Source organism: Bufo bufo, chromosome 11 (genome assembly GCF_905171765.1).
Source record: "Bufo bufo chromosome 11, aBufBuf1.1, whole genome shotgun sequence".
NCBI classification, from domain to species: Eukaryota; Metazoa; Chordata; class Amphibia; order Anura; family Bufonidae; genus Bufo; species Bufo bufo.
This window is the reverse complement of record NC_053399.1, coordinates 21,877,567-21,904,495: the sequence shown is the minus strand read 5'-3', so window position 1 is coordinate 21,904,495 and position 26,929 is coordinate 21,877,567. Positions and strand designations below refer to the sequence as shown.

At 47.8% G+C, this 26,929-nt stretch overlaps 1 protein-coding gene across 4 annotated transcripts in view; it reads left to right on the top strand.

Annotated features, from left to right (window-relative positions):
* Positions 1 to 25,659, top strand: part of ZC3H14 (zinc finger CCCH-type containing 14) — a 32,407-nt gene extending 6,748 nt beyond the window's left edge. The window contains exons 4-17 of one of the 4 annotated variants that reach the window (XM_040411915.1): positions 3,302 to 3,342; positions 4,593 to 4,767; positions 7,330 to 7,756; positions 8,514 to 8,701; positions 9,919 to 10,019; positions 11,565 to 11,705; positions 12,877 to 12,951; positions 13,921 to 14,062; positions 14,952 to 15,175; positions 16,028 to 16,142; positions 16,582 to 16,718; positions 24,543 to 24,622; positions 24,714 to 24,820; positions 25,362 to 25,659. In XM_040411915.1, the coding sequence (XP_040267849.1) occupies positions 3,302 to 3,342; positions 4,593 to 4,767; positions 7,330 to 7,756; positions 8,514 to 8,701; positions 9,919 to 10,019; positions 11,565 to 11,705; positions 12,877 to 12,951; positions 13,921 to 14,062; positions 14,952 to 15,175; positions 16,028 to 16,142; positions 16,582 to 16,718; positions 24,543 to 24,622; positions 24,714 to 24,820; positions 25,362 to 25,368 (1,960 nt within the window). In that variant the 3' untranslated portion in view covers positions 25,369 to 25,659. Of the gene's footprint in view, positions 1 to 3,301; positions 3,343 to 4,592; positions 4,768 to 7,329; positions 7,757 to 8,513; positions 8,702 to 9,918; positions 10,020 to 11,564; positions 11,706 to 12,876; positions 12,952 to 13,920; positions 14,063 to 14,951; positions 15,176 to 16,027; positions 16,143 to 16,581; positions 16,719 to 24,539; positions 24,623 to 24,713; positions 24,821 to 25,361 lie in introns of all 4 variants that reach the window. The other 3 variants (XM_040411913.1, XM_040411914.1, XM_040411916.1) reach the window with 3 other exon arrangements.
* Positions 25,660 to 26,929: the final 1,270 nt, after the last annotated feature.

Below are 26,929 nucleotides of genomic sequence, written 5' to 3'. Positions count from 1 at the left end.
TGCACCAAGTCTTCTCATTGCCCCTGCACTAGGCACGAGATTTACTTTATTGCTTGATGCACTACTTAACAGGACTTCTCAGTCATGTTATGCACCAGACAACCGCACTCCCTCCGCCATGGGCAGGCGGTTGGCTATCATGCTAGGTCTGCTCTTTATAAGACTGACAAAGTACTACTGTATTCCGCACAGCAGCGTTACCCCATTTCATGGATGGAGTACTCCCATTGCTGTTACTGCCTCTGCTTTGTTTTCACAGAGTCCTGGCAGAGTACCTGGGTCACCACGGGATGCTCTTTCCTGCAGGGATACGCAGCATTGGAAAGACCAGCCGCTGCTGCAGTGTTCGGGTCATCGCTGGACGTCCTCTCTGATATGGCTGTGACAGGACTAGTGAGCGCCACACGCCTACTTGGTGGGTGGAATTTTCCGCTGTCTCTCTGGTATCGGACATGGTCCCGTAGTTCTTCCATGGTCCGGGCGTTCTTGGTGCTCCCTTATGTTCTCTGATTAGTTGTGCTACATGACAGCAGTGCCGTTGTCTGCACCTGTCAGTTTCTTCCCCCTTCCTGCTGGTAGCTGGTTTCTACATCTCCGTGTAGTCTCTCCCGGCATCCTTTTCTGACATATGGATGTCTGATGATACTTTTACAAAATCCAGGGTGCTGTAGTTGCCCCTCCCGGGGCAGTGTTATACAGTATGCTAGTCACCACACTTAGGATGGTTGATTAACCATGGCTGATGTTTTTTTTCCCTATGGTTGCTACATTTGATTTTTCCTTTGATAATCCGGCTATTATTGTCCTCATGTGGTCCAGTTCTGTGGACCCTACCTGAGCCTCTGACTGGGTAGTCCTGCTTGGAGTCCCTGCCCCAATGGTTCTTAGACCATCGAGCTGGCCGGTTCCCTCTGCATCTCTGACCGCACATGCTCTGTATGACAGCTGCTTCTTGGGGCCCGGTTTGGTTCTTTTCCCTCCTGGGTCCCATAGGCTTGTGTCCCTCTTGAGATTCTAGCCTCTCTTCCCCGTCTCCCCAGGTTCAGGTCCTGGTACCGGGGAGTTTGTTGCTCCGGTTTGCAATTTACATTCATATTGGCCACTTCTGGGTTGGAGCTTTCCCTCGATTTGAGAACTGTTCCTCCTTAGGCTGTTTGGAGTCCTCTCTCTTCTACTCCGATATCTCTCAGACGAGTGTGTCCACACTTGTATTGCCTGCGACTGGTTCCTTTTTTCCTGAGACTTCATGTGGCCGGGGATTTCTCTGGTCTTACATTTCACAGTGATATTTTGTTCCAGTTTTTCTGAGGCTCGAGTCTCGCCTTCTTTGTGTGGAAACCTTGTCTTTACGTTCCCTTCTCCTGGCCATTACCAAGGACCCCCTTCTCCCCCAGAGGTTGGCTGCTTTCTCGGGCGGGATGGGGTTCCCACCTTCTCATAGGGCGTTTCTCTTTTCCCACCTGCCTTGCAGTGGAAGGAGGCTTGCTACTCTTCCCATGGTGAGTCTTTGCTATTCTTTCTCTCAATCGTTCAGTCACGGGGTCTTCCTTTTAGTTTGTCTCCAGGAAGTTTTTTTTTTTTTCCTTGGTTCAGGACTGCTCCTGTCCTTTTCCCAGGCATTTTCTCTCCCGCCAGGTTCCCTCATGGTCTAATTTTTCTTGTTGGGTCTGTCCTCTTATAGATCCTCCTCCTGGAGCGTCCGTCTATATGCAGAGCGCTAAGCCATTACCAACAGACGCCTTCCGGTTGTGCTGCTCTTCTTCAGGGGGAGCCCTGGTTCTTCCAGATCCTTCCTCAGACTCTCTAGTGAGCACTTGTTCTACTCTCGGTTCTGGTGCAGGACATCTAGCCCTGCTCCCTATCCTCTAGCTTCTTTATTTTTCCCACCTTGGGTGAAGCTTGGTGTTTCCCTTTTGTTCCTTTCTTGCATATGGCCTTTTTTCCCAGGCACTTGTCCTTGGGATCCTGAAGATCTCCCACAATTTTTTTCTTTAAACTCTTCCTGGTCCTGGAGCCTCTCGGCTCTCTTCCTTAGTTTTCTATCTACCATTTCATGCTATGGCCTCTCCTGGTCCTGTTGGGTCACACGGTTCTCCTGCACCTGTGCGCCCAACTTTTTGCATGAGATTTCCTTCCCACCCTCGGGGACTGCTTTGGGACGTCCCATGGTGCTGTGTCCTCCAATGACGTTAACGAGAAAATTGGATTTTTGTACTTACCGTAAAATCAGTTTCTCGTTCTATTCATTGGGGGACACAGATCCCACCCTTTGTTTTCATTTCTCCTGGTCACCGGGCTGCTGTTCTTCTTCCTTCCCCGATCCAGGACATGTTGGTTCTTTGCTTTTTGTTTCTCTCTCCTACTGCTATTGGTACAAACTGATTAGCCTAGTGTCTGTGGAGAGGGTATAGCCCACCCGGGCAGAGCCAACCTTTTTCATATCTAGTGTCGCCTCCTAGTGGTAGCTTGGCATATTCCCATGGTGCTGTGTCCCCCAATGAATTGAACGAGAATTTACGTTAAGTACAAAAATCCAATTATTCCCATCACAGACAATGGGGGCATATTGCTATCCCACCTCTGAGACCCGCACCTACAACGAGAACGGAGCCGGGAGAGCTGTGGCTGGAGCCAAGCGCTGCTCCTATAGAAGTAAATGGGAGCGCACCACGCACGCGTGGCCCCTGCTCCTATTCATTTCTATGGGCAGCCATTGTCTGTGATGGGAATACCCCTTTAAAGGGGTTCTCCAGCTTTTTCATAAGGTGTGTGTGTTTTTTATTTTTTTATTTTTTTTTATTTGTTTTTTTTTATTCTCCCCCCAGGACCTGTGGATTCAAGCTTACTTACCAGCTTCTCGCTACTTGGTTCCGGCTCCTTTGGTCCACCACTTTCTTCACAGGCCTCCGGTCCCCTGTGTGCCCCAGTCTCCTGCTGCAACAGTGACGTGTTTACCAAGTGGGACGTGACCCAATGACATGCCGCTTGGGGGACATCTCACCACTGGGGCAAGTCATTGGCTGCAGCGGCGCATGTGAGGGACTGGATCGTGGCGAAGCTAGCGGAGGACTGAAGGAGCCAGAACCAAGCAGAGGAGAACAGGTAAGTAGACTTGACTCCAAAGGGTCGGCGGGGAGGGGGGAGACTTTTAAAACTTACGAAAAGGCTGGAGAACGTTTAATAGTTCTCCACTGTATCCTGTCCCCTGTGATGTAGGAACATAAGCAGCAAAATTCTCCCTCCTGTCCTGAGGGTTTGTTACAGTGTGTCATGATTAATTGTAACCTCCTCTGTTTTTCAGGCTGCAAGGCGTGCTGGATAAGCTGCGCTCTGTCACTCCAGGTGTGTGCTTCACGACTCCTCTTCTATCCAAGGGTTTATTTTTTTTTTTTTAAGTAAACGGGCAGAGAAAGCGTGTGCGCTGAGGCAGAATCCACATGCAGCGGGATTTTTCTGCGCAAAAGCCGCTGTAATATATTCAGATTTTGGAATGGATCTGCAGATCTGCCACAGCCATCTTATTAAAGTCGCACCCTTTATGTATTATACTGTACTTTGCTGCTTGTTTTGCGATGCAGAATCCTCACTGCAAATCCATGGCCAGGAAATTCACCCTCAGGCCTCTTTCACACTTGCGCTGTTGTTTTCCGGTATTGAGATCCGGCAGTGGATCTCAATACCGGAAAAAATGTTTTAGTTTAGCCCTCATGCATTCTGAATTGAAAGAGATCGGTTCAGGATGTCTTCCGTTCCAGCAGCATTACGTTTTGTGACCGGGCACAAAACTGCTGCAAGCTGCGGTTTTGTGTCCAGTCATAAAAATGTAAAAAAAAAACTGGATCCGTCACTAAAAACAATGTAAGTCAATGGTGACGGATCTGGTTATTTAGGAGCCTAAAATTCCAGTATTGAGATTCTCTGTCGCATCTCAATGCTGAAATTAACAGTGCAGGTGGGAAACAGGCCTAAGGCCCCTTTCAGACGAGCGGGTGTCACACTGCGGACTCACAGCGCAGCACCCGGCCTGACCTTCTAGCACTGCCGGAGTCGCATAGCATCAAATTGATTTACGATGCTATGTAACCCTTAGAGGTCTGGAATGTATTGCTAACACTGACCTAATACTGTCAGTGGTATACAATACATGCAGACCGCACACCACATCCATATGTCGGTGCGGCCCTGCAAAAAAAATTAAAAATAAAATAGAACATGTCCTATACTTGTCCATTCTGTAGACAAGAATAGGCAGTTCTACAGTGCAAGTGGGAATCTGAGTTTTTGTGTACCGCAGAACGGGTATGGTCGTGTCCCGCTGGTCACAGCATGCGCTGTCCTTTATATGAAGAACCTCAGCGTTAAAGAGCTTTCCCTGGTATTACTTTTATGGTTTGTCTCAATGTTCGGGCCCCTCTGATCAGACCTTTATGATATTTGCTGAAGTCAATAGTCGGCGCACAGACGCTTGGCGCTATCCTCCTGCACGCCAGTACTGCTACATAAGCGAGTCTCCGTTATAACTGTAAGCACCCCAAATCATGGAATTTGTTTTCATCTCTTTTGATGTGATTTTTTATTTTTTGTGTTTCTAGAAACCAATAACCTGAAAGCCTCAGAAGCCATCATCTTCAATAGCAGCATGCCTCCCCTGAAAAGCCTGCCTCAAAGCAGAGAAGATCCTGGGAGAGGAGCTCCACCGTCGCGCCTGGAGGGCCTGCACAGCGCGACCTCCAGTGACTCGCGAGCACAGCGTCCTGCGGATGTCAGGTAGTGCTGACGGGTGGAGGTGTACACGGCACAGCCCGCTAATCTACATTCCTTATAAGGCCTCATTCACACAAACGTATTTTCTTTCCGTGTCTGGTCCGTTTTTTTGCAGACCGTATACGGGACCATTCTTTTCAATGGGTCCGCAAAAAAAAACGCGAGTTGCTCTGTGTGCATTCCATTTTCATATGTCCATTCCGCAAAAAGATAGAACATGTCCTGTTTTTCCCTTTCATCATGGCATTACCATGAGAGATGAGGTAGGGACAGGAAGAATATATTTGACCCTCCTCCGGCTCCTCCTCAGTGTCTTTCTGTCCCTTTCAGATGGGAGGCGATTTTTTTATTTATTTTTTTTTCTCATGGCAAATGCTGTGGGACCCCGTCTGTGGAGGCAGACAGAGGCGTTTTTTTTTGTGTGCATTGGCCACATGAGGGATGCAGGCAGCACCCGTTCCCTAGTTGGGTACCTGTGGTGCTGGAGGGTCCGCTACATGTCGGGCATCTGCTCCTTATCTCCCGCTCTGCGCGTCGGGCAGGGGATTCCATGTGGAGACAGGACACTCAGTGAGTTACTCCGGTCACGTGCACGCCTTCTGCCGCAATCCGATAGGTTCGGCTTTAGCGGTGACATCACAGGAAGTCACCCTGCGATCCAGCGGTGACTTCCTACGTACGGCCAAGCGATGATGCGTTGAGTGGGCAGAGCTTATTTGGCGCGCTGATCAAGGCGGAAATCGCCCTCTGATCTGAGGTCTGCAGATAAGGGAGATGTATAAGGGGGACTATGCGGTAGATAGCCTGTCACCATGTCTGAGCTGGGGACGGACTCAATAGAGACCACTCTGGGGCCGACTGTTGTAAGTGTCTGTACGCATGGGGAGATGCTGGTTATATCATTTACCTAAGCTAACCCCCTTGTTACCTCTGCTTTCTCCCTGTATGCATGTAGAGCTATAAAGATGGCGCTCAGAGAGCAAAAACATCCTGCACCTAGAAAATGTGTGATTTGTTCTTTAAAATTACCTGGATCCTGCACAAAGAAACTTTGCAAAAAATGTACTTCTAACATGGCAAAGGATTTAGTTCCCGCTATTCGAGAAGAACTAGGAGACATAATCGGGCAAGAAATGCGTTTCGCTTTAACTGAAAATCCTGTATCCGTACCTGGTCCCTCTACATCTAGACGCGGGGATCCTAAAATGGTCCGCTCAGACTTGTCTTCCTAAGACTCAGAACAGTCGATTCCTCTCGGTCTGATATTGAATTTAAAAGTTTTCTTTTCTCTTCTGAAGATACTAAAGAATTATTAAAAGCAGTTAGAGCGACCATGAACCTCTGGGGTGAGAAGCTACGAAGGTCGGTACAGGACGAAATGTTTAGTGACCTTGAACAACGGAAAAAGCGTTTTTCCGGTTCATAAGAACTGGCGTGAATCAAACGGGAATGGAAGGCTCCGGGAAGGAAGTTATTCATTCCCAGGGCAATTAAGCATAGGGGTATTACCAGACTACTAGACTCAACTCGTCAAAAAACCTTTCTTCCCCCTCAAAAAGTCTCCGGTGTAATAGACGAGGTTTCTAAATCCCTTGTTCTTCCATTTTGTACAGTCAGAGAGGCCATGAAACTTCTAGGCACTCTAACTGCCTGTATCCCAGCGGTAAAATGGGCCCAGTTCCATTCTCGAGTATTTCAGCAATGGCTACTAGAGAATTGGAACCGGAATCTAAATTTGCTAGAAGGAAAAATCGCCATTTCTCCATCCGTAATTCAGTCTCTACTGTGGTGGCTAAACCCAGTTCACCTACAGAGAGGTGTTCCCTGGAGCCCCAGGCACCTGCAAATAATTACGACGGAGGGAATGAACCGCGGTCTGGGAGGCAGTAAATAAAAACATAGAAGGAAAAGACATACAAGTGAGATCCGACAACACGACGGTAGTGGCCTATCTAAACCGGCAGGGAGGAACAAGGAGTGTAGCCCTAAACCAAGTGGCGGAAAAGATCTGTCTGCACTGCATTTAAAATGCTCCCTAAACGTAAAAGCAGGGTTCCCCCTAAATTCATCAGAATGGAGTTTAAAATTGCAGATTTAGCAGACCTGTTCGCGTTCACTTTCTTACCCAAGGTTGTATCCAATTTTCACAGGCAGGAAGAGGCTATCGTTCCCTCGTTTGGTACGAGATCCCCCCCCCCCCCTTTCAAAAAGAAGTGTTGTAAATAGGTAGTAGTTAGTGTGAATGTGTTTAGATGAAAGACTCTAGGCTGTCGGTCCAGAAAGACACTGAGGAGGGTCAAATTTATTCTTCCTGTCCCTACCTGGTTGGAGGGGGGTAATCTCTCATGGTAATGCCGTCATAGAGGATTTATGAAAGGGAAATTACCGGTAAGTCATATGGTTATTGTCCGCATTATGCACAAGGATAGGACTGTTCTATTAGGGGCCATCTGTTCTGTTCCTTAAAATACGAATGCATATGGACGTCGTCCGTATTTTTTGCAGACCACAAAATACATACGTTTGTGTGCATTAACCCTAACACTGAGATTTTTATTTCCATAGGGTCTCCTGTGATGTTGTCACAGCCGCCCGTCTTACCTCTGCAGTAAAGCCCATGTACGAGTTCTCCCCCTCCGAAGCAGTTATTGACATCAAACTGGACTCCGACGACCAATTCAATGATGACTTCGGCTATGGACCTGAAAATTTGCAGCTCTCTAGAAAGAGGTCTGCTGCAGCCCCCAGTAACAGAGTCCAGCGGCCCACAGCCCCACTGTACAGACCCCCCGGAAGCAGCCAGAGTGCTTACCAGGTGACAGAGGGCAGCAGTGCACATAGACTCCTGCAGAGCAGCAGGCAGCCCGCAAGACCAAAGGCTTCCCAGGTCAACCGGGCGCTCAGTGCCGCAAAGCTGTACGAGCCGCAGGATGTCAGCCCCACTGAGGAGACCTACATATCTGCCATGGTCGCAGAGAGAGCAGCACGAGAGGTAAGTGCGGCCACTCGCTGACCATGCAGGTGAACCACTGGGACACTGGAGGGCTGGGCTGCGCCTGCTAAACAGAAATGGGGACGTGATACTTCCCTCGTTACACACAGTGAGCTGAACCGGCACCATACACGTGTCATCTGTAACAACTGGGGCGTTTAACCCCTTAGATGCAGCGGTCAATAGCGATCACTGGTTCCTAATGAAGGACCCTTGGTTTGCAATCTTTCTGCACTTGCTAGGTTCTGCCAGAGGGCCTAATAGGATGTCTGACAGCCAAAATGCAGAAGATCACCTTTCCTACCCACCAAGGGACTAAAAATAAAATGTGAAAAAATCTGTTCGGAGGGGGTCTGACGCCCCCTCCCTCCAATGATTAGCTGTTCTGCAGTAGCTCCGCTACATCGTGGATGGCGCTGTGTAGTCTGGTGCCAGAGCTGCTTGAGAGAACCTTAAATCCTCAGATATTGATGGACTGTGCTGAGGATAGGCCATCAATATTATGAACCTGGAATGCACCTTTAAAGGGGTCAATCAGCTGATCATTGGGATTGCTGAGAGTCAGTTCCTCGTCGATTCTTGCAGATATAGATCAAACCATCACATTATTCTCTGTCCAATGTTTGTTGTCATCCTGACATGTTTTTATTTATTTTATTCTCACGGAGTATAACGGGAAAAAGGCGACATTGAACTGTCTGCCCCTCTAAACACCCTGCCCACCCTAGGTGCTTTCTAAAAACCCTCTTTGTTATAGGTCGACAGCTCCCGCAAGAGGAAGACCCCAGTGGCCAGCTCTGTGGTGAAAGTGAGGAGGTTGGCTGACGATGTGCAGGATGAAGAGGAGGAGGAGGAAGAAGAAGAGGAGGAGGAGGAGGACGACCACATGGCCCCAGCAGCAAGCCTTTCCAGTAGCGTCTCTGTGCCCTCCCGACCAGAGAGGAGGTAAGGAATATTCAGTGAACAGCTAAAACACGGTTATGCTGGAGGAGCGGACCATAACGCAGAGATTCAAAGATATAGGCTCCTTTCAGACGAGCGAGTTCCACACTCCAGACTCGCAGCGTGAGTATGCAGCAGCTCCCGTCCTGACCTCCCAGAACTGACTGCATTATACATGGCATTATATTGATTTATGATGCTATGTAACCCTTACAGTTCTGGAAAGTATTGGATAACACTGGCAGCGTTATGTAACCCTTACATAATGCTATGTAAGGGTTACATAGCATCATAAATCAATATAATGCTGTGTGACCCTGTCAGTGCTGGGAGGTCAGGACGGGTGCTCTCGCTGACCGCGAGTCTGATGAGTGGAACTCTCTCGTCTGAAAAGGGCCATATTGTGCTATGCCTAGTGCAGGGACTGAAGGAAACGCACTTACATTCTATCTTCTTTTTCTGGAGTGTTCCTTTAAAGAGGACCCGTCCTCTCTCCTGACATGTCTGTTTTAGCAACTACTTGCATCCTCCATGTAGTTACAATTCTGGAGCATCTATTCTTATGAATCTATGCTGTGCTATTCCTTTATTATTCCTGCTAGAAGTTATGAATGAATTACTAGCAGTTTGCAGTGAAGGTCCAGCTGGGTGTTACCAGTTGGGGGTGTGTCCCTGCACAGTCTGACACTGTCAGCAGTCACTGAATAGATTGAGGCTGTGCAGGGACATGCCTCCAACTAGTAACACCTTCTAGGGACGGCCGCAGACCCCATCACAAGACGAGGACATTCTGAGGGGCGTGTGGTTGCCACCCACTAATGTCTTTCCACTGAGAATGAATGGCACCCGCCAAGCAAAGTGTCCGAATATAGTCCTCTCAGTGTAGCGATAGCACTGGGATGGACACAAGGGCATCACTTTTAAGAATGTGTACCTTACCTCCGGCTGCTGGAAGCGGTGGAGGTCCCTACTTCTTTTACAGTGGGTGCTCTGGGTGCCCTTCTTTTAATCCGGCCTTGGTTCCACCTGGTGGGGCAGCTGTTGCATCCAGGTAGTAAACGAATAGAGAAGCGATTTGTTATGCGCGCTCAATCTCCATTCACGAGGGTCCCAAATCTGCCCCCATTTCCTACGCGTTAGTTTTTTTTTTTTGCACACAGCTGTTGATTGCGTTGAGTTCTTATAGAAATAACAGATTTTTACTTTTTCTCCTGTCTTAGACCTACCCTGCCCCCTTCTAAACAAGCCAACAAGAACCTCATTTTGAAAGCCATATCCGAAGCCCAAGAATCCATCACAAAGACTACTAATTACTCCACAGGTAACGAGGCTCATTCCCCGTTATTGGTGTGATTATTGCCTACGCAAGAAAATGAAATCTCATGTCTAATGCGTACTCCCGGTAAACCTGCATACATAATACACAGAAACGGATATGCTGTATGTGTGCAGCTTTCAGTGCTCATTACTTGTACAACTATTCCTATTTTATTTTTAAAGAGCCAGTAAGTCAAAATTCAGCAGCTTATATCAGTGCTGGAGCGTTATAAGAGGAGCGGCTGATATCAGTCACATATGATGTAATGTCTCTGGAGGTTATATCAGTGCTGGAGCGTTATAAGAGGAGCGGCTGATATCAGTCACATATGATGTAATGTCTCTGGAGGTTATATCAGTACTGGAGCGTTATAAGAGGAGCGGCTGATATCAGTCACATATGATGTGATGTCTCTGGAGGTTATATCAGTGCTGGAGCGTTATAAGAGGAGCGGCTGATATCAGTCACATATGATGTAATGTCTCTGGAGGTTATATCAGTACTGGAGCGTTATAAGAGGAGCGGCTGATATCAGTCACATATGATGTAATGTCTCTGGAGGTTATATCAGTACTGGAGCGTTATAAGAGGAGCGGCTGATATCAGTCACATATGATGTAATGTCTCTGGAGGTTATATCAGTACTGGAGCGTTATAAGAGGAGCGGCTGATATCAGTCACATAGGATGTAATGTCTCTGGAGGTTATATCAGTACTGGAGTGTTATAGCAGTACTGGAGTGTTATAAGAGGAGCGGCTGATATCAGTCACATATGATGTAATGTCTCTGGAGGTTATATCAGTGCTGGAGCGTTATAAGAGGAGCGGCTGATATCAGTCACATAGGATGTAATGTCTGGAGGTTATATCAGTGCTGGAGCGTTATAAGAGGAGCGGCTGATATCAGTCACATAGGATGTAATGTCTGGAGGTTATATCAGTGCTGGAGCGTTATAAGAGGAGCGGCTGATATCAGTCACATAGGATGTAATGTCTCTGGAGGTTATATCAGTACTGGAGCGTTATAAGAGGAGCGGCTGATATCAGTCACATATGATATAATGTCTCTGGAGGTTATATCAGTGCTGGAGCGTTATAAGAGGAGCGGCTGATATCAGTCACATATGATGTAAATGTCTCTGGAGGTTATATCAGTGCTGGAGCGTTATAAGAGGAGCGGCTGATATCAGTCACATATGATGTAATGTCTCTGGAGGTTATATCAGTGCTGGAGCGTTATAAGAGGAGCGGCTGATATCAGTCACATAGGATGTAATGTCTGGAGGTTATATCAGTGCTGGAGCGTTATAAGAGGAGCGGCTGATATCAGTCACATAGGATGTAATGTCTCTGGAGGTTATATCAGTACTGGAGCGTTATAAGAGGAGCGGCTGATATCAGTCACATATGATATAATGTCTCTGGAGGTTATATCAGTGCTGGAGCGTTATAAGAGGAGCGGCTGATATCAGTCACATAGCAGTGCTTATTGTGCGGTACTGTGATGTTGTATCTGCCCTTAGTGTCTCTTGTCACCTGATCCTATAGCTCCCCCGAAGCAGACGGTGCCAGTAGCACCACGAACCCGTCTCGTCCCTGAGGAGGAGCTGATCCTGCAGAAGAGCCGAGCTTCCATACTGCACTACCAGGAGGAGCCCGAGGGCCCAGCTGCGATGGACACCATGCCAGGTACGCTTCATGCAGCGGGTGGAGGTTGTGAGGCTATAATCCCCTGCCCAAGGGATGGACGGCGCCCACAGGCTGTTCAGTTTATTGATGCGCAGCCACAGTCGCTTTCATATTGGAAACTAACAGGAAGGAAAGCCTTGTCCTGCCTTATAAACCATACACAATATGAAGGTCTGTAACTTTTCTTGCTGAGTCTCTGCTTGCTGACAGTGAATTGAATTTTTCTTCATGCCATTCGCATGATTCATGTAAAAAATGAAAATCGGACCTCGTATAGTACATGGCTTTATCTTTCTAACAAAGCTAGAACCAGCCCTGCACCTCACATGGGTCCAGAGACCTCCCCAATTCATTGCTCCAATTTATTTATTTTAAGCTGGCAGCTCAGAGGGCGTGTCCCTTCTGCTGCAGCTCTTTCCTTGTAACTGCCACAGCTTCTAATGGAAGATGCAGCTGGTGACAGTTGAATATTTAAACTGAGCATGTGCAACCACCTCACTGAGGTGGACAAGAAATAAGGAAAATGACAAACAGCAGGTGGCGCTATAAAGATACATTTTATTAAATAGCTCAGTGGCTATACTACATTTTTAATTAAATGCAATTACAGAAGTACTCAGATCCAGGAGCTGGTTTTAAAACTGTAGAATATTTTTCATGACACAACCTCTTTAAAGGGGGTTTCCGATACTTTTCTTTTGACGGCTCATCCTCGTACATTAATATCTGATTGCAGGGGTCCGGCACCTGGCACCCTTGCTGATCAGCTGTTCTGCAGTAGCTCTGGTGCCAGCGCTGCACAGCTCGGTCCATTGTGTAGCAGACAGAGCTGGTTACTACACCACTGCTTACAATGAAGTGAACTGGGAAGCGCTGCAGTACCCAGCAATGGATGGATCTGTGTAGTTCCGGTGCAGACTTCTGCAGCGGCTGCAAACCCTTTCATTTTATGCCCTTTTTGCACTGATGACTTCTGGGATTTGCCTTTTATGTGCAGTTTCCCTGAAGGTGGCAATTTGCTTTAAACGGAACCTGTCGGTGGCAAAAGCCATTCCACACCGCCAGCAGTCCTTCAAGTAGCCGGCAGTGAGTTTCTAATGATGATTTTCTTTAATGCTGTGTGCCGTTCATGGTCATAATATTAAATTTTTTTATATTTTTTTTTTTAAAGCAGAGCAACGTAGAATGGACATCCTGTCAAGACTTCAACCTGATCCCTCCAGTGAAGTGCAGCTCTGGAGACAAGGTGTCTGCCCAGTGAAAATTTTATGTTTGTAGTATGTAGTACTTCACACACTTCCCCCCCGCAGAATTTCTAAATCCTTGTAAAAAACAAAACAAAATAAAAACACCCTGGTTCTCGAGGGTTTTTCATGGCCCTATAGAGAAGCCTATAGGGGGGAAAAAAAAGCAGGGAAAACACTGCCAAAAGACGCTCTGTGAATTCAGCTTGGTACAGACATTGTGCAATAACACAATACATATTGTATGGGAACTGCATTTGCAATTCTGCATGTTTCAGAGCTGAAATCTACAAGCATTCCCTGCTTGTTCTGTGTCTTCACATCGGGCACTATACAATCATCTGATACACAAAAAAAAAAAAATGGGGAAGCTTTTCCACAAACGTGCCTGCTGTTTCCGGTAGCAGTCATCAAACTTGTGACTGTGGCTCTGGAGCTTTAAAGGCTATGGACACCTTCAGGGGCATTTTTTTTATTTTTATGTTGCATTGTAATCATTATGGGTTGTAAATAATTTTTTCAATTGGTATTTATTAAATATATTCAGCCGTTTCTGAGGTACAAGGGTTAAAAATCAGTCAGTTTGCAAGCTGTCAGAGTCCATTTTCTTCGAATCCCGTCATCTGGCGGCTCATGTATAGCTTTTATTTATGAGGTCAGGAGATCAGAGATAAGAGCTTCAAATAAGCCGTCAGATGACTGGATTTATAGACTACATACTGTGACAGCTTGCAAATAGACAGTTTTTTAACCCTTGTAGTTTAGAAATGACTGAACATTTTTAATAAAGGCCAATTGAAAAAAGAATTTTTTGCCTAAAATGGGTAAAATGTAACCCTAAAAAAATTGCCCCAGGAATTTGTGAGCTGCTCTTGCAATAAAAGGGGACTTTATTACATGTTTATTTTTACACTGCGGTTGCGCTGGGGACTATCAGTGCTCTTCATGCTCTTTTTGTGTTACTGTATCAGAGGAGGAGATGGGGAACCTCAGACCCACCGACAGTCGCTCCTTCATCCTCAAGAGACCAAAAGTCACCAAAGATTCTGCTGTCCAGGGAGCTCCCCCCGCACCAGAGGGTCAGCCGCAGCCCGGACGACTAATCCAGCCCCGGTATGTGAGATGCTGACTTCCTGACATTATAATTTATTTACAGCAATATTCTGATAACCCGACATATGGATTATCTGATATTCCAAGCCATTCAGTGCTGTCTATATACACGTAGGTGGCTGTGCACTTACCTGCTCCACAGTGACGTCCATTATTGCACAACACTGTTGGACAGGATTCACACATTGTTTCACTGCATTTATTTTTATTTTTTTTCATGTTGTATCCACTCGTAGCTTTGGCTCTCAAAAACTGTATTGCTTGTGTGAATTCGGGCAGGGTGTAAAGTTGCATTAATATATTTTCCTTATAGTCAGCTGTTCATGATGCAGCCTGCAGTGTAAAGCAAGGAGATTTACATGATAAATTGTCTTCTGCTTTTTAATTAAAGGATTTTCTGAGATTCTGATATTGATGACCTTTCCTCAGGATAGGTCATCAGATTGGTGGGGGTGACACCTGGGATCCCTGTTTGAGGAAGGGGCCTTCTCACAGTTTACCAAGCACAGCGCTGTACACTGTATAGTGGCTGTGCTTGGTATTGCAGCTCAGCCCCATTCACTTCAATGGGACTAAGCTCCACCTAGGCCATGTGACAATGAAAGTGATGTCACTGGCCTAGGAAGATGCCGCAGCAATCTCCCGAAGCATCACAGCCCCATCATACAGCTGATCGACAGGGGTGCTGGGAGCCGGACCCCCACCGATCTGATATTGATGACCTATCCTGAGGATAAGCCATCAATATCAATCTCTTGGACAACCCCTTTAATTTTGACGGTAACCAGGACAACGCAGCTTACAGAGACGAGGTGAGTAGTGGTTATTACTGTATGTATACTGTATATGTAGTCTGATATAATGCAGTTTTTCTGTTCATTCTTATCAGGGAAAGTGCGGTGCCTGAAAAGCCTCCAAGTCCAAAATTTATAGTCACCTTAGAAGGGGTTCCCAGCCCCCCGGGATACATCTCTGACCACGAGCAGGAGGAAGATCAAATGTGTTACACAGAACAGGGAGAGTCTTATCCAGAGCCATATAATGCCCTGAGCAGGACGGAGCCGGGCTTCCCCGTGCTACAGGACCCGCCCAGCATGAACGGTACAGCGTACAGTAGGTTTATGTGCAGTCCTATGTAAATCCACAGCTTGGGATGAGCTGTGAAACGAGGCAGAATATGCCAGGTGGAGAATTGCCCACTCGCCTATACATGGAGGCGATCCGATTCATTAGGGAGACCCCAATGTAATGGCGGGGGTATGTATAGTGTGCCCTACTACGACGTTCTCAGACTTCCCTGCTGTTTTTTGTGTTGGCGCTTCAGTCATGTGACTTTACAGCATAGCATGAGCTGATCCCTTTCACCTGAGCTCCCACCGTGCACGGCTCTCTGGTAACAGGAAGCCATTAGAAATCGAATTGTAGTTTTGGCCAGGCATGGAGGAGAAAACCCGTAACTCAAAATCAGTGCTAGAAAATATCTAGTTAAAGGGTTCATCTCACGTCAGCAAATGGCACTTACTAATGTATTGTGATTGTCCATATTGCCTCCTTTGCTGGCTAGATTCATTTTTCCCTTAGATTATACACTGCTCATATCCATGGTTACGACCACCCTGCAGTCCAGGAGCAGTGGTCGTGCTTGCACATCGTAAGAAAAAGCCCCAGCCTCTCCGGTCCTCTTACGACCACCGCTCTTATCTGCGCTCCTGCAGTGGTCATAACAACTGGATATGAGTGAGCAGTGTATAATGTGATGAGAAAATGAATCCAGCCAGCAAAGGAGGCAATATGGACAATCACAATACATTAATAAGTGCCTTGTATTCACTGTGTCTACATGATAAATGCCATTTGCTGAAGTGAGATTCACTGGTTGTATGATCAGTAACGGAAGCGTTTTTGGTGAACCCTGCTGGATCGTGCGAAAGTAGCCTAACGCGGATTCCTTTTACGTTGCATCAGTTGCAGAGTCCATTGACGTTCCAACCAAAGCAAAGATCCCAGAGCGATGCAAGTACTGGCCGGCGTGTAAGAATGCAGAGCGCTGTACCTATCACCACCCCACTACTCCCTGCAAGTAAGTGCCTGCACAATCACCCATTCTTACCGATGCTGAGATTCGGAGGGTTGCAGATTTTCCATACCTGAAGACCTCCTTACAAGCATCTCTCATTGATTATAGAGCACCCCCATAAGGGCGGCAGCAGCTCGGATGCGGACTCCATTTCAATGGGGCTGCAAAAGATGCAGACTGCAGACCGTGTGCCGTCGGCATCCATATGTCCGTTCTGCAGCCCCGCCAAAAAAGCACATCCTATTCTTGTCTGTTTTGAAGACAAAAATAGGCATTTCTATTATGGGCAGCCCGTTCCGTTCCACAAATTGCGGAACACACACGGGTGACATCCGTGCTTTGCGGACCGCAAAACACGGCGCGGTAGTGTGCTTGAGCCCTAAGACTTGAGTGTTGTGGTCGCTGCAGGGGGAACTTACTTGTGCTTTTTCTTTTCTTCCAGAGCTTTTCCTAAGTGCCGTTTTGCAGAGAAATGCTTTTTTATACATCCAAACTGTAAATTTGATGCAAAGTGCGCCAAGGCCGACTGCCCATATACCCATGCCAGCAGACGGATGCCAGCCCCTCTGGTAAAGCCAGGTAAGTCATCAGTGGTAATGCATCACCCATTATGTAGATGGTAGACGCTGTAGTCCTTAGACCGTTCTGGGCCAGGCTTGTTAAAGGGGTTGTCTTCTTATCCTGTATTGATGAGGTATCTTCAGGATAGGTCGTCCATATCAGATTGGCTGTATGAAGACTGCAATGGGGGTGCTCCCTCCTATTCACTTGAATGGGATGGGGGAGTTGTAATTACACTGCCCACGGCTGCACTGTCGACAGCAAGGAGAGCTCAGCACTCGCGTGAGCGCTGCGATCTGTACATACAGCTGATCGTCGGGAGTGCCAGGAGTCGGACCCCGGCCGATCTGATAGTTATGACTACGGATGAGCGAATCGACATCGGATTAAACATCCAAAGTCGATTCGCATAATACTTCGTTTGAATACTGTACAGAGCGAGCGCTCCGTACAGTATTAGAATGTATTGGCTCCTATGAGCCGGAGTTATTACTTCGCAAAGTCTCGCCAGACTTTGTATAATAACTTCATAAATCAATTTCTACTGTAAAAAAAACATTTCCTGAACTCTGGTTCGGTTTCAAGTGGTTTTATATAGTAGAAATAGATTTTTCTAGTTATGCGAAGTCTCGCGAGACTTCGAAGTAATAACTTCAGCTCATAGGAGCCAAGGAGCGCTCGCTCCGTACAGTATTCAAACAAAGTATTATGCGAATTGACTTCGGATGTTTTATCCAAAGTCGATTCGCTCATCCCCAATTATGACCTATCCTGAGGATAAATCATCTATAGGATAAGCAGACCAACCCCTTTAATGCCTTGCCACGATAATGTTGGGTGACTTCTGCTCTAATCGCACATTCTGCTTCAATCTTCTTGGCTGTTGCCTTTCTGCTGGCTTTCATTTTGGATGCTATTTGGGGAAGGTACTGTAAAATCGAAAGTAATGCAGCATCTGGTCAAGTGGAAGCATGCCGCTTTGGATGTGATTGGAGTATAAAAAAAAATGCTATAACCTGTTGCATGATTAACAAAAGGTAGTTAGTTATCTACACAGGATATATTTTTCCCCTCACCCATGACGGCACCCAGTGCGACTCAGGACCTCCCATCAGGACAGGAAACCTGAGAAGATAAAAAGGACACACCTCCACCCAACACCAGTTCAGGTTTCCTGTCCTCCAGATGGGAGTTCCTGAGAAGCAGCAGTAGTACTGCACGACATACCTCAGAAGAAGAAGCACCAGCGCTGGGGGGGGTCTGTGGCTATGCCGTGGGAAGACCTATCCCTGGGGAGCGGTAGTTCTGTGGCCGTGCCGGAAGCCGCTCCCCACAAGTCTGCCTGCGCCCGCACTCGCTGCCGGTCCTGCGGGGAGCCGCTGTGGCCGTGTTCAGGCGGCTCCCCATGCCGGCTTGCCCAGTTTGAGAATGGCGCCCGCGCGTCTGAGCGCTTATGCGCATGCGCGGGGCCATCTTTCGAGGGCTGGCCGATGACGTCGGGGGGGCGGGGCTTCTCCCTCGACGCGCAGGACCCGGAAGTGAGGGCCGAGGCGCGTCTTTTAAATCTATAAATGCGGCAGCAGGTGCAGGCAGCCAGCGGAGGCACAGTGTGTTTGTGCTGAAGTAGGATCCAGCTAGCAAGCATGTCGGAGCCTACTGATGGACGCGCTGAACCCCTGGACCCCTTGAGGCCTGCAAGTCCGGTACTGGTCCTAAGGATGGGGAAGGAAAAATTCACATGGTGAGAACGTTCCTTTTTTTTACTAATAAGGTGTTTCTGTCTTAGACCCCAAAGCCTCCAAAAAAGTCGTCTTCCAAGTCAAAACACAAAGAGTGTGCAGATTGTAAGACGACTCTATCTGCATCCTATCAGAAACCTCTGTGTACGGCATGTATAGACAAACTGGTAGCGGAACAGTCCCAGACCCTTACAAGATCTATGAGGTCCTTAATCAAAGCATCCTTCAAGACATTCAGTAAAGGCCGTGCCAGATCCCCGGATAAAGCCACAGAATGTGATAGTATGGAAATGGACTCGTCCGATAGTGAAGCCAGAGAATCCGGGCAGCTAGATTCCAGTAATTCAGATTCCTCGGACGAGGAATATTCAGGGAAGTCCTTCTTTTCCCCTGAGGATACGCAGCCATTATTAAAAGCGGTCCGAGCAACTATGCAGCTGGAAGACATTAAGCAGACCAGATCAGTTGCGGATCAGGCCTTCCAGGCATTAGGCCCTAAAAAGCATAGGGTTTTTTCTATGCATGAAAGCATGCAGGCGATTATTAAAAAAGAGTGGAAGAATCCTGACAGAAAGTTCTTCATACCTTCCTCTGTTAAAAGAAAATACCCTTATGAAGAAAAAGTGTCCTCAAGTTGGGATAGGGCCCCTACGGTGGATGCACCAGTCGCCAAAATTGCAAAAAAGTCTGCCCTCCCATTTGATGATTTAGGTTGTCTTTCTGACCCGTTAGATAAGAAAGCGGACATATATCTTAAACGGGCTTGGGAGACATCGGCCGCCTGTCTCAGACCGGCAGTCGCAGCCACCTGGGTTTCCCGGTCGCTGAGACTATGGATTGACCAGCTAGAGTCACATCTTAAAGAAAAAAAAGACCTAGAGAAGAGCTCCTAGCTTCTCTCCCCACCTTCTCTAAAGCAGCTGATTTTTTAACGGATGCCTCCACTGATGTGATGCGCTTTTCCGCCAGAGCCTCTGCTATGACAAATGCGGCTAGAAGAGCTATTTGGCTTAGATCCTGGAAGGGTGACCAGGGATCTAAGGCCAGACTCTGTGCCCTTCCGTGTGAAGGCGACAGATTATTTGGGTCATCTTTAGATGACATCCTGGAGAAGGCCTCTGACAAAAAAAGGGGGTTTCCTGTCCCTCAGAAGCCCCCCTTTTTTCGTAGGCCCCAGCAGAGCTTTAGAAGGCAGAGGGGCAAGCCCTACGATAGGAAAGAGAGAGATCGATTTCAAAGGAAATCTAGCGGCTTTCTTTTCAAATCCCAGGATAATAAAAAAGATAAGCAGCAATGACGCCGGGCTCCAAGTTGGGGGGAGACTCTCTTCCTTTCTCCCTGCTTGGTCAAAGGTCACCCAAAACAAATGGGTTTTGGGAGGGATAGCAGAGGGAGTCAGATTGGAGTTTCTCTCCTACCCCCAAAATTTCTTCACCCACACTCCAACTCCGAAAGATCCCTTAAAATCCACAGTTTTAGAGGCAGAGGTTCAGTTATTATTGGACAAAGGAGTCGTTTGCCAAGTTCCCATAGAAGAGGAGGGCAGGGGGTATTACTCCCCACTCTTTCTAGTAAAGAAACCCAATGGGTCCTTTCGAATGATTCTAAATCTAAAACGACTAAACAAGTTCCTGAAATACAAAAGATTCCGGATGGAAACGATAAAGACAACTATAGACCTGCTATACAAAGATTGCTGGATGGCAAGTATAGACTTAGAGGATGCTTATTACCACATCCCTATTCATCCCTCCTCCCAAAAGTATTTGAGAACGGCAGTCCAAGTAAAGGGCCAGCTTCTGCACCTGCAATACAGGGCCCTCCCGTTTGGGGTCTCACAAGCCCCGAGAATTTTTACAAAGGTTGTGGCGGAGATGGTGGCATTCCTCCGATTGTCCAGGATAGTGTTAGTACCCTATCTGGACGATTTTTTGTTCATAGCCCAGACGAAGGTACAGTTACAGACGGATCTTGTCCGGGTGTGTTCTCTACTGAAAGATCTGGGATGGAAGGTCAATCGAGAAAAGTCTTGCCTAACCCCCTCTCAAAATTGCGTATTTTTAGGGATGCAGCTAGATTCCAGGGCTCAGAAAACATTCCTTCCTCAGAAGAAAATAGTTTCAACAAAGGAACATGTTTGGAGCCTTTTCCGCTCCTTCCGATGTTCCATCAGGTAGGCGATGGCAGTATTGGGGCACCTGACGGCTACGATTCCCGCAGTGCCGTTTGCTCAGATTCACACAAGATCGTTACAGTGGGATATCTTAAAGAAATGGAATGGTCTTCCACAAACACTAGAGGAAAAATTTCATCTCTCCTCCAGAGCAAGGTATTCCCTCCTATGGTGGACATCCGAGAAGAATCTTTCGGCAGGGATGCCCTGGTCCTTCATAGAACCCATACGGATAACAACAGACGCCAGTCCGTGGGGTTGGGGGGCTCATTCAGATGGGAAATATTGGCAGGGAAGATGGGATCTAAGAACCCGAGCCTGCACATCAAATTACAAGGAACTCAGGGCAGTAGAAAGAGTTCTAAGGGTGGCAGTTCCAGATGCCTTGAACAAAAAACTGGTCTTTTACTCGGACAATTCAACAACAGTGGCCTATATAAATCACCAGGGCGGAACAAAAATACCATCCCTAATCTTCCTCTGCCAGGAAATTTTCAAAATAGCAGAAGACAGGAACCTGCTCCTATCTGCAATACATCTAAAGGGAAAAGAGAACACGGTGGCCGACTTTTTAAGCCGAGTGGAACTCAGCCAGGCAGAGTGGAGTCTGAACGAGGAAGTCTTTTCCCAGATTGTCTTAAGGTTTGGGACACCAACTATAGACCTCTTCGCTACCCGGAAGAACAGGAAGACAGAGAGGTTCTTCTCTTTAAATCACACAGAGAACCCCACGGCCGTGGACAGTCTGGCCCAGGATTGGAGCCGAGAACGAGGCTATGCCTTCCCACCTATTTCCCTAATTCCACACGTACTGAAGAAGGTACGGAGGGAGGGAGCCTCTATAATCCTGGTAGCCCCGAAATGGCCCAAAAGGATCTGGTACTCCACCCTGTTAAATCTAGCCAGAAGCCCCCCCTGGACGATCCCTCCAAGGGAGGACCTCCTTCTCCAGGGGCCTGTATGCCACCCCAATCCGGAGATTCTACAATTGGCAGTGTGGAGTTTGACAGGGGCATCTGGTTGAGTAGAGGGCTCTCTAACAAGGTTGTTTCCACCCTTTTAGGCAGTAGGAAAGCTACAACAGCCAGGAAATATAATAGAGTGTGGAATATCTTTGCTTCCTTTCTAGGGTCTAGCCCTGATCCATTTAAACCTCCAGAAATACCTAAAGTTTTAGACTTCTTGCAGGCAGGTTTAGACAAGGGACTCAAAGCCTCCACCCTAAAAGTACAGGTATCCGCCTTGAGCTATTTTTTCGACTATCAGTTAGCAATGCATCCTTGGGTCAAACGTTTTCTTTCTGCCGCGGCCAGAATCCATCCTTCTGTAAGGCCTCTTTCCCCTCCATGGGATTTAAACAGGGTCTTGACAGCCCTAACCGATAAGCCATTTGAGCCCTTGTTAGAGATCCCAATTGACATCCTGTCCATTAAAATGGCTTTTCTACTGGCAATCACCTCTGCTAGGAGGGTCTCGGAGATCCAGGCCTTCTCTGCACATCCACCATATACTGTCATCCAGGACAATCAAGTAGTAATTAGGCCCCTGCCTTCCTTCCTTCCCAAAGTTGTCTCGGATTTTCACAGGAGCCAGGACATTGTGTTGCCTTCCTTTTTTCCTAACCCCTCCAATAGCAGGGGAAAAAAGTTTTCATTGCTTGGACGTTAAAAGATGCTTGTTAGTTTACCTGGATGTTACGTCTTCATGGAGGAAAGACGAGAACCTTCTTGTCCAGTTTTTAGGGAAGAATAGGGGTAAAAAAGCATCCTGCGGGGTTATTGCCAGATGGGTGAAGAAGGCCATAACAAAGGCTTACATTTCCTTGGGTCTTTCCCCTCCTTCTGGGTTCGGGGCCCATTCTACTCGGGCAGTGTCTACTTCATGGGCTGAAAGAGCTGACGTGTCCTTAGCTCAGATTTGTAGGGCAGCTACATGGAGTTCCCCACATACCTTTCTCAGACATTATAGGTTGCAGCTCCATTCTGACGCCTCATTTGGGCAGAAGGTCCTGCAGGCTGTGGCCCCCCCCTAGACTCTACTTATAGTCTATCTCGCACTGGGTGCCGTCATGGGTGAGGGGAAAACAACATTGCTTACCGGTAATCGTTTTTCTCGATACCCATGACGGCACCCGATAGTTCCCTCCCCATATATAGATACAGATACGGATACATTTATAAAAATATATAAAGTATCAGTCAGGTCTATATGAAGTAATATAGATTTAAAAAAAAAAAAAAAAAAAAGAGGGTCTTTAATCCCTTATCACTTCTCTCCGGAGAACAATTTATTTCTTCCACTGGTGTTGGGTGGAGGTGTGTCCTTTTTATCTTCTCAGGTTTCCTGTCCTGATGGGAGGTCCTGAGTCGCACTGGGTGCCGTCATGGGTATCGAGAAAAACGATTACCGGTAAGCAATGTTGTTATCTGTGCAACACAAGCACATGGGACACTGTCAAAGGCTTTTCTATCTACTTTACCTATTTGAAGTGAGACTGTTTGGGGAGTGACGGGGCGCATACCTCTGGCCAGCAGTTTGGGGAGTGACGGGGGCGCATACCTCTGGCCAGCAGTTTGGGGAGTGACGGGGGCGCATACCTCTGGCCCGCAGTTTGGGGAGTGACGGGGGGCGCATACCTCTGGCCCGCAGTTTGGGGAGTGGCGGGGGCGCATACCTCTGGCCCGCAGTTTGGGGAGTGGCGGGGGCGCATACCTCTGGCCCGCAGTTTGGGGAGTGGCGGGGGCGCATACCTCTGGCCCGCAGTTTGGGGAGTGGCGGGGGGCGCATACCTCTGGCCCACAGTTTGGGGAGTGACGGGGGGCGCATACCTCTGGCCCACAGTTTGGGGAGTGGCGGGGGCGCATACCTCTGGCCCGCAGTTTGGGGAGTGACGGGGGGCGCATACCTCTGGCCCGCAGTTTGGGGAGTGGCGGGGGCGCATACCTCTGGCCCGCAGTTTGGGGAGTGGCGGGGGCGCATACCTCTGGCCAGCAGTTTGGGGAGTGGCGGGGGCGCATACCTCTGGCCCGCAGTTTGGGGAGTGACGGGGGCGCATACCTCTGGCCCGCAGTTTGGGGAGTGACGGGGGCGCATACCTCTGGCCCGCAGTTTGGGGAGTGACGGGGGCGCATACCTCTGGCCCGCAGTTTGGGGAGTGACGGGGGGCGCATACCTCTGGCCCACAGTTTGGGGAGTGGCGGGGGCGCATACCTCTGGCCCACAGTTTGGGGAGTGGCGGGGGCGCATACCTCTGGCCCGCAGTTTGGGGAGTGGCGGGGGCGCATACCTCTGGCCCGCAGTTTGGGGAGTGGCGGGGGCGCATACCTCTGGCCCGCAGTTTGGGGAGTGGCGGGGGCGCATACCTCTGGCCCGCAGTTTGGGGAGTGGAGTGCTGTGAAAATGAACGTTGAATGTCGTGTGCATCAGGGGCAGGCCCACAGGATGCAGTGCTTCAGGGTAAGGGGCGCATTCACACAACTACGCCGTGTTTTGCGGGTCTGCAAAACATGGATGCGTCCCGCAATTTAGGGATCGGGCGGCCCCTTATAGAAATGCCTATTCTTGTCCGCAATTGCAATCAAGAATAGGACATGCTCCATATTTTTTGAGCAGCCGGGGAACGGAACAACGGATGCGGATAGCACACGGTGTGCTGTCTGCATCTTTTGCGGCCCCATTTGAACTGAATGGGTCTGCACCCGTTCCGCAAATTCATATGGTCGTGTGAATGAGGCCTAAATGTATGAGCCGCTGCACAGTCCCTCCCTTTGCTGTGTCAAACCGGGAGACCGCTAGCTAAAAGCTTTTGAGGATAGCAATGGGCAGCCACTAATTAGTCGCCGACACTCATTTCTGCTCCATGAGCCCAAGAGATTCTCACTGGATATGTTTTACCCTCTTGAATGAACCCGATTTCTCTTGTTCCAGTAGCACATATTCCGCCTGTGGTGCAGCAGTGCCGCTTCTTCCCGGCTTGTAAGAAGACAGAGTGTCCGTTCTATCACCCCAAGGTAATTATGGCTGATTTCATTTTCGCTCCCAGAGTCTGGCAGGATCCGACTAGCTTCTCATTGTCATTTTCTTCTGGTCCCGTACTATTAGCCCTGCAGGTTCAGCAGTAAGTGCACTCGGCAGGACTGTGAGTTTTATCACCCCATCTCCTCTGTTCCTCCCCGACACGCTCTAACCTGGACGAGGACCCAAGCCAGGTATGACGCCTTCTCCTCTTCTCAAATATATTATCCTTATTGGAAGGGGGCTACTGGTGATGCAGTCCTCTGCGGTCAATGCCCTTTAAAGAAGTCGGCCATTTTCTCTTTACTTCCCGTCATTTGCAGGAAATAGCACATTAAAGGATTTTCCCCATCTCTGACATTCATGACGGAGGAGGGGGGGAAAAAAGCATCAGCTTTGGGCAGACAGATTTACGGAAATATCAGAGTGGCCTGTGCTCTGCTGTAGCACAGCAAGCTACATTTCATCCAGTCACTTGGATATTACAGAATAAAACAGTACAGCTTTGCTGTGTTACGCTTTTTGTACAGCTTCCATTCATTGCTATGGGAAACAGCAGAACGCCGGCCATTTCCATAACTCTCCTTTACCCTGCCGGTGCTTACTGTGGTCATTCTCATCTCTGCCTTGAAAGGATGAAATGGGGATGACCCCTTTTTAAGTCACTTAGGTGTTAAGCGCCAATTTCTGTGATCCGTCAGGTCCTCACTTAACTTTTTGTTTCTCTCGTGTCAGTGACTGATGCTGCAGCTTGGACTCCGCAACCTCAGCCTTAATTTTATGAGCCTAAAAGCCGCAAGATCATCTCGGGCATCGCACCAGCCAATGCCACTTTGGGTTTTATGGATTTTAGACTTTATTTCACGTTAAATGTTTTATATTCTTGCGGTTTTCAGTACTTCTAATTTTCCAGACTTTATTATCTATAAACTTTTGTGCAGATTTCAGACCTCAAACTTTATTATAAAAAGTGAAAACCGTTCTAAATACACCTAAAGATTATCACACGTCCACTGAATGCAAGTGAATTGTGTCCGTTTTGAATCCTTTACTAATCGGCAGAAGGTCTTGGTTTTAGCTCCTGCTGCTTTCTCCAGCCCAAGTCGCCCAGGTACGAGCTCCAGCAATCTAATGACAGATTTGCTTCACAGCGAGCGTCCACAATGGAGCCCGGTGTAAACAGGTTGCATATTGTCCGCTGATCGTTATAGCAGTCGGAGCTATGCCTGATACAGAGCTCCAAATCCCCTGCATACACGTCATTGAAAGGGAACCTGTCGCCATGAAAATGCAGTGTAAGCTAGGGGCAGCATGTTATAGAGCAGGAGGAGCTGAGCAGATTGATTATATCAGTTTTTTTAGGAAAAGATTCAGTATAAGGGAGAGTTCACATCACCGTTTTATTTTCCATTTCTTCTGATCTGTCGGAACAGAAAAAAATGGATCCTGCACATTTGGTAGAGTTGAGCGAAGCGAGCTTCGGATGCTTAATCCAAAGTCACTTCGCTCCAAACTGCGGAATAATACTGTATGGAGATCAGTCTCCGTACAGTACTAGAATGTATTGGCTCCGATGAGCTGAAGTAAGTTATTCACGAAGTCGCGCGGAATAACTTTGGTGGTAGTTTTATTTTTTTTAATTTTTTTTAAAGTGCAAAACCGCTTTACAACTTGAAACCGAACCCTGCTTCGATTCTGACTAGTACCTTAGGGACCGAAGCAGAGTTCAGTTTCAAGTTGTAAAGAGGTTTTCCACTTTAAAAAAATAAATAAAAAATCAACTACCGAAGTTCTTCAACGAAATCATGGGCTTCGTGAATAACTAACTTCGGCTCACCGGAGCCAATACTTTCTAAGGCCCCATTCAAACATCCGCAATTCCGCTCCGCATTTAGCGGAACGGAATTGCAGACCTATTCATTTTTATGGGGCCATACGATGTGCGGCCCGAATCCGGAATTGCGGACCCGCACTTCCAGGTCCGCAATTCCGATCCTGATAAAAATAGAACGTGTCCTATTCTTGTTCACAATAGCGGACAAGAATAAGCATATTCTCTTAGTGGCGGCAATGTGCGGTCCGCATTTTGCGGACCGCACATTGTCGCTGTCTTTGTTTTGCGGATCCGCAAAACACACACGGACGTGTGAATGGACCTGAATACTGTATGGAGACGGATCTGCACAATGCTAGACTGTGCGGGAACCCCTCCCCCAAAAAAAAAATGGTAAGAGAAATAAGAGAATGGCACAACATGGAGTCATAAGAATACATATTCCAGAATTGTCATTTCCTGTGGAATT